Source organism: Onychomys torridus, chromosome X, assembly GCF_903995425.1.
Source record: "Onychomys torridus chromosome X, mOncTor1.1, whole genome shotgun sequence".
Lineage (NCBI taxonomy): Eukaryota > Metazoa > Chordata > Mammalia > Rodentia > Cricetidae > Onychomys > Onychomys torridus.
The window spans coordinates 58,928,263-58,948,292 of NC_050466.1; the positions used below are offsets into that span (position 1 = coordinate 58,928,263).

Consider the following 20,030-nt stretch of genomic DNA (forward strand, 5'->3'; position numbering starts at 1 on the left):
AGCCTTCTCTAAACTCTTCTACTAAATTGAAATTTGTCATCAAATGGGTGTTTGAAATCTTAGAGGAAATTTTACAGTAGTTTTCAGATATGTGAAGAACTTTGCAGGGAAGGTTACCTATTGTCTCCTTCTAAAATGTTAATATGAATAAGTAGACAAAACTGCGCATTTCAACTACCTATAAGCATGAACTTGGGAGTGACTGAGTCTAAAGACTTATGCAAAATAGTCAACAAATCTAGAACTAATTTTCTCCCTATTCTTTATACTAGAGTCCACAAGAAAGGGCATACCTAAAATCTAAGAAGTCATGTGATAGGAATGTAAAAATGCAGACAGTTTAAACAAAGAGACATGTATTAATCAAAAGCACATTTCTGCAATTTCTAAGTCACAGATAGAATAAACTTATTTGGAATAAAGTTTGTTGTGTGTGGCTTTTTTCCCTTTCTTTTCTTTTCTTTTTTTTTTTTTTTTTTTTTTAGCTCATTGAGAATCTCGTACTAAATTCAACAATGTGTGAATTCTTGCACAGTTTTGGGTGACAGAGCAAAGATATGAGATGGGCAGAGAGAATGAGAGGGAAACCTTGACTGTTCTCTGGGAAGAAGTGGGGAATGAAACAAAACCCTTCTCTGTGCTGGTCCTTAGCCTCTCATAGAGACTAGTTAGGTCTGTTTGGTTTTCCTGCTAAAGAATTTGATCTTTTTTCGTGAATTCTTTTCTACGTGCTCTAAAACATTAGTGTTTACTGTATAGAAAACTTTGTAGAAAAATACCATCTTGGGAGTGGGGAGGTAGCCCAGTAACTAAGAATCTCCAAGCATGACTAAGTTTAGATCCTTAGCACTCACTTGAAAAGCTTGGCATGACAACATGCGCTTGTAATCAGAGGGCTGGGGTGAGGGTGGGGTAGAAACAGGACCTCAAGGGGGCTTTGCTGGCCAGCTAGTGTAATAGTATAAGCATATCAGCTCAGCAAGCTCGAAATCCAAAAGTAAGGTGACAGTGGTAGAGCAAGACAACCACACAATGCCTGGTCTACACACACACAGAGACACACACACACAGCAGGGTGGGGTACTAGAGAGAAAGAGAGGAGACGGATAAGTGGCATCTTGTTAGACAAAACAGTGGGTTTTTCCCCCTCAAATTCTGAGGTTGTGTGAATATTTTATTAATGTAGCTTTTGTTTGTTTAGGAGGAATCTAGGGATAGAATCCATGACCTTGTCTGTGCTAAACATGTACCCTCCTACCACGGGACTACACCCAGACTCCTCCTCCAGTATTAAATTAAATGGTCTCTTAGTGTTCACATGTGTTGATAAGTCAAGTCATTATTTGAAACCCAACCAGAATCTGAACATATCCACAGAAATAAGAGAGTTTTTCCAGTTCTTTCCATCATCTGTAAATCTTTTGTCAGTAGTTTCTCAGCAGGAACTAGCTTTTATATTACCAGCCATTCTTTCTAATTTTTTAACAAGTTACATTTATTCAAGATTTAAGTTGTGTATTGTTCATATTTGAGTAAGTGATTATAACATTAGTTTTACAGTGTGAGTTTTCTTTTAGATATGTAGGTTACTATTACTGATCAAAGTTTATCACTTTCTAGATCTTAGTGAATCCTCTATTCCAAGATGGTTATTAGAACTTGGTGGTATTTATCTCCACGGTTATGACAAAGAAGGTAACAAATTATGTAAGTATATTCAGTTCATACCCTAGCTTTTTAAGACTTTGAGATGCATATCTGTGTCTCTGTTAATAATCACAGAACTTTTCCATATGTATATGCAATGAATTTCCTGTAACTAGAGGTGTGTGGCTATCTTTACCCCTGTCAAATACTATCAAAGCATAGTTTGCTTTATTATAAACTAAGCAGTAAACACAAATGCTGTGTCTTAGTTACTTGTCTATTTCCGTGATTTGACATCATGACCAAGGCAACTTAATAAAAGAGTTTATTTGGGGCTTATGGTTTCAGAGGTTTAGAGTCCATGACCATCGTGGTAGGAAGTATGGTAGCTGGCAGGTAGGCATAGCACTGGAGCAGTCGTAACACAACCAAAGTCATTTCAGTTAGTCATTATCTTCTTTCTCAATTGTTGCACTCCACCTAGTATATATTTTTATGGAGAACCTTGTGACAGTTGCTAAATATGTAAAATGGACCTTTAAGTCTTTCCCGATCTCCTCTCAGCTTTTTCTGAAATGTGTGTAGCAATGGAAAGAAGACTAGCAGTAGTCTGTTGTTCAGATGACTTTCTTATCTTCCTTTCCACTCACCTAAATCTAGCTTGAGTTGGTACTAAGGGTAGGAGAGCCTATGTGCATCTTCCTTGCCTTTTTGTTAGTTTGTGAACTGCACTATATTTTGACTTTCCTCTTATCCCTGCCTCTTTTTTTTTCAGTCTCCTTTTCTCATACTTCTTCTGCAGTTTGCTCCTGAAACATGTTTCCCAAAGCCTGTTCTTTTCTTGGTTTCCTATACTGTGCATCTGTTACTGTCCCATGGGGTCATCTCAGACACATCAGCTTTGGCTGCTTCCCAATTCACAGTGCAGATCCCATGCAGTTCCCAAGCTACTTGTGCATACCCAGCTGCCCACCAGCTGGTGTCTCTTGACTGTGAGCTGCCTTCAACACTCAACATGATCTGCAACTCACACTTGTGTCCTGCCATCATGCTCCTTCTGGATTGTCAGCTCTGGCCCATTTCTTGGCTCTCCCTATAATTTTAGCATCATTTCGGTTCCCAATTCATCTTTACCAGCCACTTCCTCAGTTCAGCCCTGTCTACCCTGTTCTCTTATTCTCAGCTCCTTCCCAGGTTGTGACCCAATAGGTTTCCTCCCTGGCCTCTTCCACTCCAACGTCTATGGCACACTGCTCAAGCCAGGTTTGGAAATGGCAAAACCCAATGACACTAGCACTTCAGAGTCATCTAGCCATCCTTCCCTTGACTCTGTTCTGCTTCTCTTCTCACAATCCCATTTGTCTTCACTGTCAGCACCCTAAGCTTTTCCTTGTCCCACTCCCCTACATGGCACTCCTCAGGCCTCCCTCCTGCCTGTCTGTGTGTCTCTTCTGGGTGGAACATATTTTCTAGTGTTTGATCAAACCAGTGGCTTCCCTCTTAAGCATAGTGAAAAGCACTTCTGGGTTATTACAAAATACTATTTGTTCACCTGCTCACTTAAGAGTGACATCTATTTATTTCCTAAAGGAGAGAAAACTAGTTTGCCTCTCTTCTACTCTTTAATTTAAAGGTCCCGAGTGCAACTATTTCTCATTTTGAAGAGGGGAGAGATGTTTTTATTCAAAACAAGGTGAATTATAAATGAATATGCCAAGGTATATATGTATGTGTGTGTGTGTGTGTGTGTGTGTGTGTGTGTGTGTGTGTGTGTACATACATAAAATGTCACAAATAATAAATAATATGCTTATTTTTATCTGTTGTTCTGCTTAAAGTCTGGATCAGGGTGAAGTATCATATAAAAGACCAGAAAACCATAATGGACAAAAAGAAGCTCATAGCATTCTGGTTGGAACGATATGCCAAGAGAGAAAATGGGAAGCCTGTCACAGTAATGTTTGACATGTCAGAAACTGGTCTCAATAGCATGGTAAGCATTCTTCATTAATCCTAAAGTGTGGTTTGTCATGGTTTCCTCTGTATTCCCTGTGTTCTTGACATCTAAATATTGTTGTAAAATGAAGCTAGCAGAATCTAAAATGTTTGTTTCCCCCCTTGCATTGTGTGTGAAGTCAAATGTGGAATAGGGTTTGCAGAGAATTACATTTGCTGCAGTATTTGGTAGGGATGCTATATTTCCTAGTAATGTTCCATGTCTGATGATATAGATGGAGAGATAAGACATAGAGGCTGGCAGGACATGAGTCATTGTGATGAACACTGAACATCATTAGCATACTAATACCCACCAGCACCAAACCCCATGCCTAGAACAGAGTAACACAGTCACTAAATATTGAATAAACACAGAGATGCATAATCTCTGTGACCTTATATTTTTGCCTTGTTTTGAGAGTGCAAAGCATTCATGTGAATTTGCCTCATGCCATACCCTGCTATTGTTGGGCACTTGTTTATACTTCTTGAATTTTTTATTTGTTTATTTTATTTAGTAAGTTTGAGGAACCAGTTTTCTTCAGATGATTTTACCATCCTGAAAATTTAGTTAAATCACTAGTTACAATAGTAACCAATATGTTAGTCTATGTATACCAGTAGCCACAGCTACTTATGAAGCTGAGGTATAAAGATTATTTAAACCTAAAAGTTTATAAAAGTTTATTTTAAAAGTTCATAAAAGTTCAAGGATAGCTTGGACAACATAGTGAGACTGTCTCAAAAAACAATGAGAGATTAGGAAAAAGTCTGTGTCCAATATAGCAAAATGGTAAATTATATTATACTTAATTGATAAGTCTATCACTATATATGTTGGTATTTGTGAAGAACTTGTAATAATATTGGAAAATACCTGTTTAAGATTAAAAACGAAAAACTGTTTTACTACAGTATGTGTGTGGCTATGTAGCCCAAAATAATGGTGTCATAAATTTAAACAACAACAAAACCAGGTTAGAGAGAACAATTAAAAAGAGCTTTAGGAGACAGCAGAATGTTTTCTCACATTAAGAATCTAATACCCTGCATATTTTTTAAAATGTAGTTCCCATTGAGTGGATTTTAAATTACAAAGCAAAACATTTTATATTCTAAATGAAACTAAAGTTACTTAGATAAGTCAACATTCAATAAAGATAGAGTATGATTCTGTTTTTCCTTAGGTACCAGAGCTACCTATTATTACTTCACAACCATGAACAATGTATGTTCTGTTACTTAATATAGTGAATTGTATAGGACCTTTCTGATGGTTTTCCAAATGACTTACATAGAGAAAGATTATTGGTACTATTACATATTTCAGTCATTGTTAATGTTATATAGCACCTTAATCTTTACTGGGTAATTTCTTTTTCCTATGACACTTTTAGGATTCACAAAGTCAGCTTATAAAGATGCATTAAAAATGCTTTAGTAAGAGTTGAACTTCAATGTTGACTATAGCCTTTTACCTTCCTAGCTAAAAGAATGGAATCATTTAAAATTATACAAATAGTTAGATTTTAAATAATCGACATTTTAGGAGAGGTGTATCCATTCTCAGCAGTTGAACTCGAAAGAAAAATCTTGCATGCATCATCAGAGGGTGGACACTTTGCATGATAAAGACACCATTCTGAAAAACATCCTGAGAGATTGTACAACAAGCTCTTTCATAGAGCTATGGTATGTAGTACCCAGTGTAGACATTTATCAGTATTCAAGCTTTTATGAACAAGGACACTCAATTGAATAAATGATTTTAATGATTACTAGATGAAGACTAGTAAGAGTATCAGAGAGTGGTCATGGCTTTTAAACTAGGTAACCAAATGATTGTAGAGCTAGATTTTTAAGCCCTTTCTCTGGCTCTTACTTAACCATAGATTTTTGAAACTGTGCCCAGTGGATATAATGATTATTTATAAAGGTATTATTATATGCTAGGATTTCTCCCATATTAAATAGTTATAGCTAGGGATGCTTACATTCAGTTTACTGCAATTAAAGGTGCTGCAACTCATGCCAGGAATGACTTTATAGCTTGTCCTATCTAGAGTCACCAGGTTTTTAGTAGCTGTCCTGGATTCCAGCTTGTCTGCTTAGCTTTTCAAACTCGAAGTGTTTATAAGGTGGCTGAGCAGGATTAATAAAACAGCCTGCTAGCATGGAATACGATGGGGAATGAAACATGAATAATGTCCCTAATGACCTAATTTTCTGTTGTTGTATATGAAGCAAGAGAACTAACCTGACAGCTGCTTAATATAGCCTCCTAACAAATGGAATGAATGAACAGCACTTGATTATGAACAACAACAACAAAAAAACTAATCTGGGTCCTTTTAAATAAAAAGTAAACTGGCAGGTCTGATCAGTGGGATCATTGTGTAAAAAAAAATACAGTATTTTTATTGAAGCTCTTATGAGGTAAAAAATAGATTTAGAAAGTAAATACTAAACCATAACATATATATGTATAGCTACAAATGAGTACATATATATTATTTTAGTTAGTCAAGTTATAAACTCTACCCTTTTCAATAATTCTTTAGTTGTTCAATAGAACTTTAGAGTCTCTCTATGGGGATCACTTTTATATACCCCGTGGCTCTTGTAGCCTGAAGCATATAACTAGTTTGAAGTAATACAAGTAATTTTTAAAATACCTATAAGTGTCTGACTTCTTTAACTCAATTTTAGACCCAAACCTTAATCCTTGGGGCAATAGATACTTATATTAGCTTATTTCTTAAGAAAAACAGTAATCTCACTTGTATTTAGTAATTTATCACCTTTAGAAATGTGTAATTTGAAGTTCTCTAATATGGACAGTCTTAAAAATTGAATCTTTATTTTAGGACATGGAATTTGTACGCTTTATCATCAGCTGCTTTAAGGTGTATTACCCCAAATACCTCTGTAAGTAACTTACGCCTTTATAAAAATATAATAGTATTTTTTATTTATAATAAAAATTTTTATTTATAACTGAAGTTATAGCTGATGTCCAAAAATTATAAAGCTTTATATTGTAGAGTCTCATACCTGGAATATTGTTTTCTGATGAAATACTCTAAATGTATCATAGGTAGGTATGTAAATGCTCATCATGGTAGATACATGGACAATTTTATGAAGTAATTTTCCTTTGCACTTACTGGTACAAGTGAAGTTCTAAACACCAAGACATCCTGTAACATCTAACACACAGCTATGGGCAATTATACATTTATTTGCAATGTGAGCCCATTTTTACTGATCTTTGTCTAAAACTATATTCATTATGTGGAACTTGCTGCATGCAAGAACAGATAAGCAGTACTGATAAGGCACATTGTACGATAAATACGTACAGTATGTTACTAACTGCTGTTTTAAAATTGGCGCTAAGAAAATACTGAATCACAGTGCACTACATTTGACTCTGGTATTTACAGAGTTTTGTATTATTTTGTTTTCTTATGGTGCTGGAGATTGAACTCAGGGCCTTGTACATGCCAAGCAAGTGTTCTACCACTGAACTAACATCCTGAACTCAGGGCCTTGTACATGCCAAGCAAGTGTTCTACCACTGAACTAACATCCTCGGCCTTGTTTTGTTTGTTTTGAATGGTAATTCTCCGGTTAATGACACAAACGATGGACTCCTCCTAAGCCTTATGCTCATTTTTCATCTGCTGGATTTATGGGGAAAATAAGTGGCCAACCCACATAAACAGTCAAATATATTTCCCAGTTCTGTTAAATTGAAAGGGCAGGAGAAGCAAAGGGCTATCAAAATGGAAATTCACAGAACTGCCTGCGCATATTCCTGACAGATTCCACAGTTAGGATCTCTTGGGTAACCAAAAGCATAATGGATATCTAGAATCAGCACCACCTACAGCCCTATACTGCAATCCCTTTGGAAACTGTGAGTGTTGGTAAAGAGAATGACAGTGTCCAGGTTGGGAAACTTGAACGATCTACTGTTCCTTGTGTATCTGGCACACACTGACTCAGTAAATCTTGCTAAGCAGTGCCCATCAATGGATGCTATAGAATTACTACTTCATGCTATTAACTTGCTTCTTTTATGAACAAAACAAAACTGAAATGCTTGTTTATTTAAGGATGTAAAGGACGTTGTGGTAAGCCGTGTAGAAATAATTACTAATGTAACTATTACTTTATAAAATTCATTCAGCCTTCTAAAATACCTGTTGACTGAAATACTTAAAAGCATTTGTGATGAGAAAAAAATGTAACTATAGTTATTTATCAAATATGTCCAGGATTATTTTGAAAGAACTATTCATGGATTCATATAAAGGTGAATGGTAATATTGTTCATTTCAATTAACCACAGATGATGTCTGTGTTCTACCAAAATAATGTGGTTTTGCAGGCATTGGATTTTATGGTCTTTTTAACTGATTGTTTTTCAAAACATACCATGAACAGTTCTACTGTCATTATACTCCCACTGAATAACAGGAATACAGAACGCCAGTCTCCCTCCTACTGATACCATGTTCTTTTTGTGCACTTTACTTTGTGCTAGTTTTGTGTAACATTCTACGGGGTTCTCTGCTCAGAGAAAAATGAAACTATGCATTTGGTTCACCTGGAATAGAAGAATGCATTGGCTATCACAAATATCCATTGTGGTTTCTGATATTTTTCCCTCACAGGTGTTGATAGCGCTACTAAATATCCTCAGTTCTGTATGTAAAATAACAGTTCCATGTACTTTGGAATTATTGGCTTCCTGGAGCTCATAACATTTAAGAAAAAAAATAGTTTCTGTTTCTTAGAATCAGAAGTAAGGGATGGCTCTGTGAGCAGTTTAACAGTATGACTCAAGAAAATTATAAGTGAAGCCATACATTAGACATGTAAATAATTTTAAAGCACAGTTGCTTTCTGCACTGATCTGACATGTCACACCCATATCATTTAAACCATTTTCTTGTGTACCTTTGGTCAAGGAGCAAACTCAGCAAATGAACAAAGGAATGCATTGTTTGCCAAAGGACAATGATGGTGCATTATTGGACCCTCCCCATTGGGAGACAATGGTCCGTCCAGCACTACTCACACTTCCCTGAATTAGAACTTGGCCAATCAGCTCAATTTTTCCTCACACGTTAGTTTTTTTTTTTTGTTTTTTGTTTTCCTAGATCAGGTCAAACTGGTAGAGTATTATAGAGGTACTAAGTCAAATTGACTGATTCTTTTTTTTTCTGTCTTTCAGCAAAAATAGTGATCTTTGATATGCCTTGGATAATGAATGGTGAGTGTATTATTTGTGTTTTTCTAAAGCATTTTGACTTTCATTTGTCTTACTTGGCCAATTCAGCCATGTTTCTACAGCTGTTTAGGAAAATATTTGTATTATACTTGTGTACTCTTAAAAGGCTAGGGCCAGGGTACTGAAAGGCTTGTTTTTAAACAAATAAGGCTGACATTCTCTCCTCAGACACTGAGAGTTTTTCCACTGTCTTTTCTAAAACAGCCTCAAGATAATCTGCCATTTGGACAAAGCAATTACAAGAAGCCTCATTCTGTTTCCCACACATAGGGTGTGTAACAAAACATGTGTTGCCTAGGTTTTCTCTTGGGTTTCAAGTGTGGAAGGACAAGGTGGGAGGAATCTGAAAGTCACTCTAAATCATTATAGTCACATAGCCCTTTTGACAATCATAATTTTGCTCAGAGTCTTGTGAAATGGCCATTGGAAAAAATTACCTGGTGATTTTAAAAGGAATGCTGCTTCTTCACATTCTGTTTTCATTGGTGTTACAGAAGTCCATTGTTGCAAACAATAGGGAAACTCTATAAACTGAAATTCAGTTCTAGGAAAAGTTCCTGATTTGCAAACCTTTAATGCTGGTAAAGAATAAACAAACATTTAACTTACTAAAATTTTAAATCAGAAAACGGAGATCACTGCTGACTTTCTGGAATTAAAAAACAACTATAGCAACGAAGTTAGCAAACTAGATGCAAATGATAAATTATCAGGAAGACCTAGACTACTGAAAGTGGCTCAAGAATAATCAGAAGTAGTAGCCAACAACCAAAATAATAATAATAATAATAATAATAATAATAATAATAATAATCCTGGGTTGGAGAGATGGCTCAGCCGTTAAAGGCTAGGCTCACAACCAAAAATAATAATCCCACAAAGAAGCATTCAGGTCCTGGTGGCTTTTCTGGCTAATCCTATTAAATAGTTAAAGAATTTACCCAGATCCTTTGTAAACAGTTCTAAAAATAGGCCACAAAGGATTGCTTGTAACTCATTTATGAGTAAGTACAGGCCTGCTACCAAACATCAGATGCAAAGAAAACTCCAGATTGCAACCCCTTACAACTGTAGATGCACCAGTCCTCTGCAGGTACTATGGCTAGGGATATGATTCAGTGATTGAACACTTGCCTAGCCTGTGAGAAGCCCTGAGTTCCATCTCAAAGAAATAGAAAAAGCAGTATAGGCTACAGAGTTGCCTCCGTTGGGAAAGGACTTGAGAACTGAGTTTAATCTTCCACAAACATGTGTAAAGAAGCCAGTTGTAGTAGTAGCATGTGCCTATAACCTCAGCCCAAGGAGTGAGGGGCAAGGGTACCAACAGGCAGAACTCTGGAGCTGTCTGGCCAGCCAGTCTGATTTAATCAATGAGCTCAGGCTGGTGAGATCCTGACAAACCATGACAAAGCAAGCTTTGTCTTAAGAATGCAAAGTTGGTCCAAGTCGGAAAATTTGTGCAATATACCATATTAATAAAATGAAAAAAATGACAAAAAATCTAATACTATCTCATGATAAAACACTTTAAATAGTAGGACCAAAAAGTGCTGTTGAAAAAAGTAGATTTTTAAGGGATCCTAGCAGTCCTTCCACAAATTCAAGGAGTTCCCCAAATGCCTTTCATGTTTGATCACTCACTAGGACTGCTAGAACTCACTGAAAGCAATGATGCTCACTTTTGTGATTTATTGCAAGGAAAGGATTCAGAGAGACATTTTAAATGTGAAACAGATTTCTCTGTCAGCATCAGTATGAGCAGCACACACGTAGTATTGCCAACCAAGGAAATTCATTGAAGCCAGGTACCTTGGTGCTCAGAAATTGTCTTGGAGCTCCATTCTGTAGGCATGATTGATTTTGCCTGCCGTTAGTCCCTACTGATACTCCATAGACCACTGCTCCTACCTTAAATCACGTGTTGGTTTTCTAAGTCCCACCCAAAATCTGAGATCATGCTGTTCTCATTAATCTAAGACCCCCAGGCTAAAAAAGACTTCTCTTTAGATAAGGGTAATTTTGAACTGCACAGAATAGAGCTTTTTGGCATTTATGATAACCTACTGCTAGAATCATTTGTGAATTATTTCAATAAATCTGGCATGAAAAAAGTCAGACTTAACACTTCATTTAATCCCAATAGCATGACTTCAATCCTGTCAAATCACAAGCTGTTTTAAATTGAAAAGGAAAGTTTAAATAGTATTTGAACAAAAGCTTAAATCATAGTGAACCAGAATAAAAATAAAACATGATTTTCTAAACCACACTTTAATGTTTTTATTATTCTTATTTCCCCTTTTTTCTACTATCACTTTTGCATATTTATTGCAGCATTCTGCTTTTAGTTTTTTCCAAATGTGTTAAAAATGTCCCAATAGAAATATTTTTTTAATTAAGCACAAAGCAAACAACATGATACAGGACAGAATTATAACTGTCAAATAGCTATGTTTGATAGTAGTTTATTCTTGTAGCGTCTTTCTCGTGGTTATATAAACTGTGAGGCCTGGGGAAAAAAATGCAGAGTTTTGAGTCAGGAAGGAAGCTGGTTCTGGCTCACACCCATAATGAACAGGACCTCTTCCTCCTGTTTCTGCCTTTTCCTTTGAGAAGGGTTTTCAGATTGAGGGTTTATCAGAAGAAACACAAAAGATTCTTCACAACATCATGCAATTCCTTCCTGAATCACAGAGCAGTTTGCTTCATTGTCTAAAAGTCATAGTTGTTGAGGCCGCTGATAAATGTGGTCAGAGGTCAAAACTCTGAAAAGCTTCTCCATGAGCATCAGGGTAATTTAGTCTTCCTGAATCTCCGTGGATCATTTGAAACCTGTGAGGGATATGCATACCATCAAGCCTCCCAGAATTAAAGAATGGGTAAGTGCCCTTCCTCATAATAAACACACTATCAGCTCCTAGTTGAAACTGGTCTCAGAAGTTGTGGGTTAGTACATACAGGAAAGTACTTGACAAGTCAAGTAAAGTTCTGTGATGTGATTGTTTTTCTTCAGCTGCTTTCAAAATTGTGAAAAGCTGGCTTGGCCCTGAAGCAGTAAGTTTGTTGAAGTTTGCAAGTAAAAGTGAAATCCAGGAGTATGTCAGTGTGGAATACCTGCCTCCCCACATGGGTGGGACAGTAAGTACAGTCCTTGGAAACTTGTAGAATAACGCTGAATAATAGCACTCTACACTATGTACTCAAAAGGAAAAAGCCGTATCTTTTTGAAATTTTTTTCTCTTCTCTCATACAATGTATTCTAACAATAGCTTCCCATCCCTCTACTCTTCCCAGTTCCCCTACAAACTCTTATCTCCCCCAGATCCACTCTTCCTCCATATTCCCCCAGAAAAGAGCAGGGACATCAACCTCCCTGGGACATCAACCAAACATGGCACAAGATACAATAAGACCAGGCACAAACCCTCATATCAAGGCTGGAGGAGGCAACCCAGTAGGAAGAAAAGGGTCCCAAGAGCAGATAAAAGAGTCAAAGACACCCCCATTCCCACTGTTAGGAGCCGCACAAAAACACCAAGCTAACAACTATAACATATTCAGACCCACCCAGGCCCTGTGCTTGCTACTTCAGTCTCTGTGTGCCCATGTGAGCCCTACTTAGTTGATTCTATGGGCTGTGCTCTCCTGGTGTTCTCAATCCCTCCGGCTCCTACAGTCCGTCCTCCCTGATTACACAGGGTTACCCCAAGTTCCTCCTAATGTTTGAGCGTGGGTCTCTGTATCTGTTCCCATCAGCTGCCAGAAGAAGCCTCTCTGGTGATAATTGACCTAGGCACTGATTTATTAGGACAGCAGAATATCATTAGGAATCGTTTCATTGACTTTTTTCCATTTGTGTTTGAGTCTACCCTAGGTCTCTGGGCTATCCAGCCTTCAGTTCCTAGACATCCAGGCAATATTGGGCATGGGCTCCCTCTCATAGCGTGGACCTCAAATTAGACATGTCATTGGTTGACCATTCCCACAAGATCTACACCACCATTGCCCCAGCACATCTTGCAGGCAGGGCAGGCTATAGGTTGAAGATTTTGTGGCTGGGTTAATGTTGTAGTCCCACCACTAGAAGCCTTGCCTTGTTCCAAAGGATGGCCAGTTTAGGCTCCATAGCCTCTATTACTAGAAGTCCTTGATAGGATCACCCTCATAGATTCCAGGGAATTTCCACTGCACTGTTGGCCATTGGCCCCCAAGTGCCCTCCAATTCCAATTGTTTCTCCCATACTCTCTCCCTCCATCCCCCCTACCTGATCCCTCCTGTTCCCATCTCCATCTGCCCCCAGTCCACCTGCAAAATCTGTTCTATTTCTCCTTCCTAGGGAGATCCATGCCATATCATAATGCCCAAGGAAGGATCACTGATACCCTCAGAAAAGGATTCAGTGGTGTAGATACTTTTCACTTATGTTTCAAAGTTCACTAATTTTTTGAATAGCTAATATATGCATATGGTTCTAAACTGAAGTGCTGAATTTAAGATTCAGAACTATATTCAGAAACAGGTCTTCATAAAATGCCTTCTACTCTTGTCTCAACCACCCTATTGCCTTCCATGATTGCATTTCTTATCTTAATTTCCAGGGATGTGTATTGCACATGTAGGCAAGTGTACATAAGACTTCCTCCTACTCATCTTTTTTTAGTAGGTAGTGTATTTGTACAGTATTATACATCTCAGTTTTTCCTTCACAACATAGCATAGAGATCATTCCAAATTAGTGTGTGACAAGATTGCACCTATGTATGCTAACATGAGCCATAAGTTACTGAATTTTGTGCCATCCCCCCTCCCCTGCCACCCCTGTCTTTCCTATTCAGTAGTCTGTTTAATTTGAAATGCATCCTTTAAAATGTGCTGCCAAAGTTTAGAAGGGGTGTTTGCTTTTTGATTGATTTCTTCTCCTTTGTTTTGGGTGCTAAGGATCAAACCAGTGGCTAAATTCATGCTAGGCAAATTTCCTTGCCCAGCCCTCAGAATTTTTTTAACTGATTTGTATTACTTATTAATGGAGATCAGAAACAGGTGAGTGCATTTGAAATTTTTAATGTTGTGGCCAGATGTGGTAGTGCACACCTGTAATCTCAGTATCTAAGAGGTAAAAATAGGAGGATTGCAAGTTCTGGGCCAGCCTGGACTACATGGTGATTCCCCACCTCAAATAATTTTGTTAGTATTTACATAGCTGTTAAAAATAATATGAAAGCGACTTTTCCTAAAATTCAAAACCTATGTAAATAATTATAGGTATATTTTGTCTGCCTGGCCAAATTGTATTTGAAGAGAACCAAGGACTAGCAGGATTAAGTTTTCAGGATCCTTCTGTTTGTTTTCATTAATCAGAAGAGACTTGAACTAAAAAATTTAATTTTAAGTCTTTACCTTTCTTATTCTGAAACTTTATAGTTTGTGTTTTAACCTAGAAGAACTGAATTTTTGCATTTCAGATCCTATTCTTGCAATTAAAGTAAAACCGTCGTTGCAATTTTCCCCTTCTTTGTTTTTTTTTTTCCCCCAGCAGGATCTCTTGTAATCTTTAAAGTGCTCATATTATAGGCATATAACTAGCCTATATAGGCATGTAACTATCACATATAACTATCATGCCCACTTCTTTGTGTGTTTTGTTCACTTGTGTTTTGGATTTTAAAGATATTCTCTCTCTCTCTCTCTCTCTCTCTCTCTCTCTCTCTCTCTCTCTCTCTCTCTCTCTCTCTCTCTGTGTGTGTGTGTGTTTGTGTGTGTGTGAATACATGTATGTGTAGGTACCCATGGAAGGAGGCCAAAAGAAGCTAAAAAATGCCTTGGAGTTGGAGTCCCAAGTGCAGTTCTCTGATGTGGGTGCTGGGATCTGAACTCGGGTCTCTGATAGAGCAGGAAGCACTCTTCATCATTGAACCACTTCTCCAGCCCTTGTGTTTCTTTCTGCTTGCTTCTGTGTGGTGTGTGCATGTGTGTGCATACCTGCACATGTGGAGGCCAGGGGTCAACATTAGATGTCTTCCTGTATTGCTCTCACCTTATTTTTTTGAGACAGGGTCTTTCACTGCATCTGGAACTTACTGACTAGCTAGACTGGCTGGCCATTGAACCCCTAAGGTCCTCCTGTCTGTGCCTCCCAGTACTGGAATTACAGGCAAATATTACCACATGTGGCTTTTCACATGGGGTCTAAATTCAAGTCCTCATGCTAGCTCAGCAATCACTTTACCACTGAGCCATCTTTAGCCCTCCTTATATTTTGTTTTTGGTTTTATGGGCTTTTTTATATTCTTTTATTTGATTGAGGTTTGTTTTAGTGGTAATGCTAGGCATTGAACCCAAGTTCTCAGACATGCTAGAGAAGTACTTTACCATTGAGCTATATCAAAAGCCAGTTGTCAATATTATTTATTGTACCACCTATGTTCTGTGTTGTGTGTAGAGAGTCTACTCTGCTTAGATTTTTGCTGATTTGTTTTATTCCTCTTCTGTTTTAATGCTTACTTTTATGGTTTAAAGACACACACTACATTTAATGCTTTGGGCCATCTGAAATTCTTGCTGTGAAGTAAGCCAAAGATGTAACTTGATTTTTTTCTTTGAAATGAATCCCATTTTTTCCTGATTTCACTAAGCATATTTTCATGGCCCAAGTAATCACTTTTTAACATAGAGAAATATTTCTCTCCACATTACTATCAGGCTGATAAGGCATATTCTCTTCTTTAGGATCCTTTCAAGTATAGCTACCCACCACTGGTAGATGATGACTTCCAGACACCACTGTGCGAAAACGGGCCGATTGCCAGCGAGGATGAAACCTCAAGTAAAGAGGATATAGAAGGCGATGGTAAAGAAACCTTGGAGACAGTGTCTAATGAAGAACAACCAGTTCCAACAGAAAAGGTAATTTGAGGAATAAAGTCAAACGGAAGCAAAAGCTACCATCTAAAAGCTTGGGGCATAGCTCGGTGGTGGAACTTGTCCAGCAAGCATGCTGCCCTAAGTTCAGTCCCTAGCATGTGGGGGAAAAGCATTGTCATGTCCCCCCAGCTAGGCCTGCATCCTGGAGATAATCCAGTTACCATGCTTCCACGTCTTGAGAAATGAAGGAGTGGGGATGAGGTCAATTGAATCGCAGCATACTTTTTCCCCCTGTGTAAAAAGAGCTGAGTCCATGCTCTGTGCAAAACTTGGCAAAGCCCATCTGGAAGGAATTTTTTTTGTCAAAAATATATGTATTTATCTAAGATAAAAGTAAGTGATTAATGTAAAACTTCACCTGGATGAAGTTCCTTTTTATCTTGTTTTGAAGGACTTGTTAATTGTTAGTCTTCACAAAACTTAGCAAGGGCTTGCTTGATAAGTACATTATAATTTAGAACAAATATCTTCAACAATGTCATGTTTATAAGAAAATTACATAATATTTTTTCATGGTTATGTCAATATATGTTAAACATGTCATTCAGACATGCTAAACATGTTAACACCTATAATTTGCATTGAATCTTGATGTTTACTTGTTCTCCCAATGACTTGTCCAACTTGAACTAAAACTACTTCATCTTGTCTCCATTGTTTTTGTCTTTGTTTTTTAATCTATAGGTCAACACAACTGAGTCTGCTTCCAAAGCAGATGAAAACGAAAAAGTTGATTCAAAGATGAAAACTTTTAAAAAGCCATTGAGTGTTTTTAAAGGACCCTTATTACACATCAGGTAACAAAGATCTTTTTCACTGCATTGCTGTAACATATCTTGATCGTCTTAGGGGTAGGGAGGACTGCAGGATTAAGAAAACTTCTACCCTATTGTTTAAACTATTGAGAGTAGACAGTACAATTTGTTAAGAGTACAATTTTCCTTCTTTTCCTGACTTAGTGACCATTTCTAACTACACTTTTTATTTCTTCCACTGAGTGTGTGTCAAAGCCCTCATCACACTTCAGATGGTAATATTGAATACTCATTTATTAATCTTAATGATATGTTTGTTTTATTACTGATACTTGTAAAAATAAGGGGATGTATTTGTTGATTTGACCTTCTGAAAACCCAGTGTGTTCTAGGAAAACAGAGTATTGATGAAACCCTAATTTCAGACATATTTAGCTCCATTCCAAGTTGTTAATCCAGAAGATTTGGGATTGGGAGCTGGGGGTACAGCTCACGGGTGTAATTGTCTAAAGCCCTGAGTTTGATCCCTAGCACTGGAAAAAAAGTGCCCAGGACTATTTCCTATATTATTATGTTCAATATTGTTATACCAACACTGGTTAGTGATGATCTAATGTGGCATCCTTGTCCCTTTCCTTAAAACCTTCATGTGTAACTATGTTTGGAGTATATTGGAGTACATCTTCCATCAACAATACATGTCATCTGAAATTCTCTAATTGACAGAGCTGGTTTGTTTATGTGTGTGTTGATTCTTGTTGGAGGTAAATTTGGATTTATTGCCATTGTCTATGTGAGTGTACGAGTAAAGGAAAGCCACCCAACATAAATTTTGTCTCCCACAGTTTTTCTTTGCCCTTTTTCCCCTTTGGAGTTCATATGTTTGCACTTTTTCTTTGACTAATTTGGAAGTCAACATTTCGTGCTTTGCAGAAGGACCATCCAAAGCATAGGTCCTAGTCTACAACTCTTGAGATTCAACAGTGAGAACAGCTGGAAAGGCAGGCTAGAATAGGACCATTTCCAGGACTGCAATTTGAACATGACCCCACTACCTGTGCCCCCATCAGAGTCACAGAGCTGCTCCTTCACGTACACAAAGACCCCACTAATGTCATCTCCCCAAGCTGCTCCTGATTTGTATACTGTTTACTGAGACATGCTCTGATATCTATAACATTGCTGCTTTTTCATGTCTCCTGTTGCACAGGCTCCCAAAGCAATTAAGCAGTCATGTATGTTTCCCATCTTGCCCAAAGGTGGGCAAGTTGATCCTTAAACATAGGTCTTCTCTAGCTTAATGAATATCCTTGATGTGAAGATGTTTCTTGTGTGACTTATCAGGTAGAAACATATCTCCATCTGGGCTTACCAGTACAAACCTTCAATTCCAGCAATCATAAGAGGCAAGAGGCTCACACTTGGACTCTAGCCTGGGCCACCTAAAGAGTCTCAAAATGTTAAGATACATAAATTCATACATACATAAGTATATGTGTATATATACTTAAGTTATATGAAAAAATAACGTAAGCTATTCAGTTTTCAATTTAAAGCAAAAACACTACCCGAAATGTCCTTCCCTTTGTTTTGAAGCAACTGATACAGTTTGGTTAATGTTAAGCTACACAATTTTTCAGGAGAATTGAATCTTTTCATTTTAGGTTATAGATATTACAGTAGCCAATAATAGCAAACTTGGAAGCTTGAGGCTTACTAATTGTACTAGTTTAACTGCCCCCTAGTTGCTACTCCAAATTTCTTCCCATGTCTGTCTTTTCTCCTCTCTTACTCAGAAAAGCCGTTGTGTAGTAAGAAATTATTCTGTTACTTAAATAAATGCCTAATAGTCTTCTCCATTGGTCAAATCTGTTTGTAATTAGGGAGAGCTGGAACGGTAATGCCGTCTGTGTTCTTTTTATTATAATCCATAACCTCCCAAAGAGCTTACACAGATCCGCCTTAGATAGTGTTGATTATAGGATTAATTCAGCATCTTCATAACTTTCTCTTCTGTTCCGACCTTAGGGAAAACCATAGTGCTTCCTAGCATGCGCAGCATCAGAATTGTAAAGTACAAAATTATATTAGGTAACTGTTTTTGTAATAATCTTTTATAAGGAAGTCTTTTCATACTAATGAACATGAACTATCAGCGAACATTTTTTTTCAGACTAATGATTAGAATGCTGTTTAGCCTGTGTGCTATAAATGCCTTATTTGTTTATCCACCTAGCCCAGCCGAAGAATTATATTTTGGAAGCGTGGATTCTGGAGAGAAGAAAACTCTAATAGTGTTGACAAATGTCACGAAAAATATAGTGGCCTTTAAGGTAACAAACAAAACAAAAACTTAAAGCCGTACTAAGTTATGAAAGTGATTTGAGGCATATACTAATGGAAAAAGTCGTCCTCAAGCAGTGGACAACTGTGTATACATAGTCAGCTTGTGCCCTGTTTTTATTTCTAGTACTTTGAGCCCTGTTGTATTCCCTTCTAGTGGAGCTGATAGTGACTATAGTCTCCTGCACTTCATATTTGCTGACACATTAGGATCCAATAGAAATGATACTCCAGAATATACCAAATGTGAGGGGAAAGGTACTTTCCATTGGATTGTTTTAGCCTTCACTGTTGTAAATTAGATGCTTCATACATGTGCACATATCTGCTCACATACATACAACAAAAGGAAAGCTAGGGCCAGGTGTGGTGGTGCATGTCTTTAATTCCAGCTCATGAGAGGCAAAGGCAGGTGGATCTCTATGAGTTTGAGGCCAGCCTGGTCTACATAGCCAGCTTCAGGCCAGCAATGGCTACACCCTATCTCAAAAAGGGGGTGGGGGCAAGTGTCAGTAGAACTTAAAAGTAGGCTTTTAAATAACTCAGGATGTTTTTATCTTATTGGTGAACAAATAGCATTCAACACATAACAACCAAGGTGGTTGCATAGACTTCATTCATTGTTTATTAGCTGCACCTTTTTAAGGTCATTCTTACCCCATGCCTCCAAACCAGCATGAGGTCATGTGGTAACTGTTTCTAACCAGGTGAGAACTACTGCTCCAGAGAAGTACAGAGTTAAGCCAAGCAACAGCAGCTGTGATCCTGGAGCTTCAGTTGATATAATCGTTTCTCCACATGGAGGTAAGTTGTCTTTCCTTATTTTTTTTTCTTAATGTATTCTTAAATAATGCCTCATGTTCAGAAGTAGTTGACCCATATATGATAGACTACACAGGATTTTTTGTGTGCTTTTATTTGGTTACAGTTTGGTGGGTTTTTTGTTTGTCTTAGGTGGTGTTTTATTTTGTTTTCTTGGGTTAGGAGGTTATTGTTATATTGGAGTTTCCTTTGTTTTTTGAGAAAGAACTTACAGTTGGGTGGGTATGGAGGTAGGGAGAAT

The 20,030-nt window shown here is 37.5% G+C and overlaps 1 protein-coding gene across 1 annotated transcript in view; it reads left to right on the plus strand.

Moving 5' to 3' along the window:
* Window positions 1-20,030, plus strand: part of Mospd2 (motile sperm domain containing 2) — a 40,817-nt gene that overhangs the window by 14,385 nt on the left and 6,402 nt on the right. The window contains exons 4-12 of the mRNA XM_036175394.1: window positions 1,621-1,707; window positions 3,486-3,640; window positions 6,513-6,573; window positions 8,891-8,929; window positions 11,961-12,085; window positions 15,675-15,851; window positions 16,554-16,666; window positions 18,861-18,957; window positions 19,675-19,771. Coding sequence (XP_036031287.1) covers window positions 1,621-1,707; window positions 3,486-3,640; window positions 6,513-6,573; window positions 8,891-8,929; window positions 11,961-12,085; window positions 15,675-15,851; window positions 16,554-16,666; window positions 18,861-18,957; window positions 19,675-19,771 — 951 coding nt within the window. The remainder of the gene's footprint in view (window positions 1-1,620; window positions 1,708-3,485; window positions 3,641-6,512; window positions 6,574-8,890; window positions 8,930-11,960; window positions 12,086-15,674; window positions 15,852-16,553; window positions 16,667-18,860; window positions 18,958-19,674; window positions 19,772-20,030) is intronic.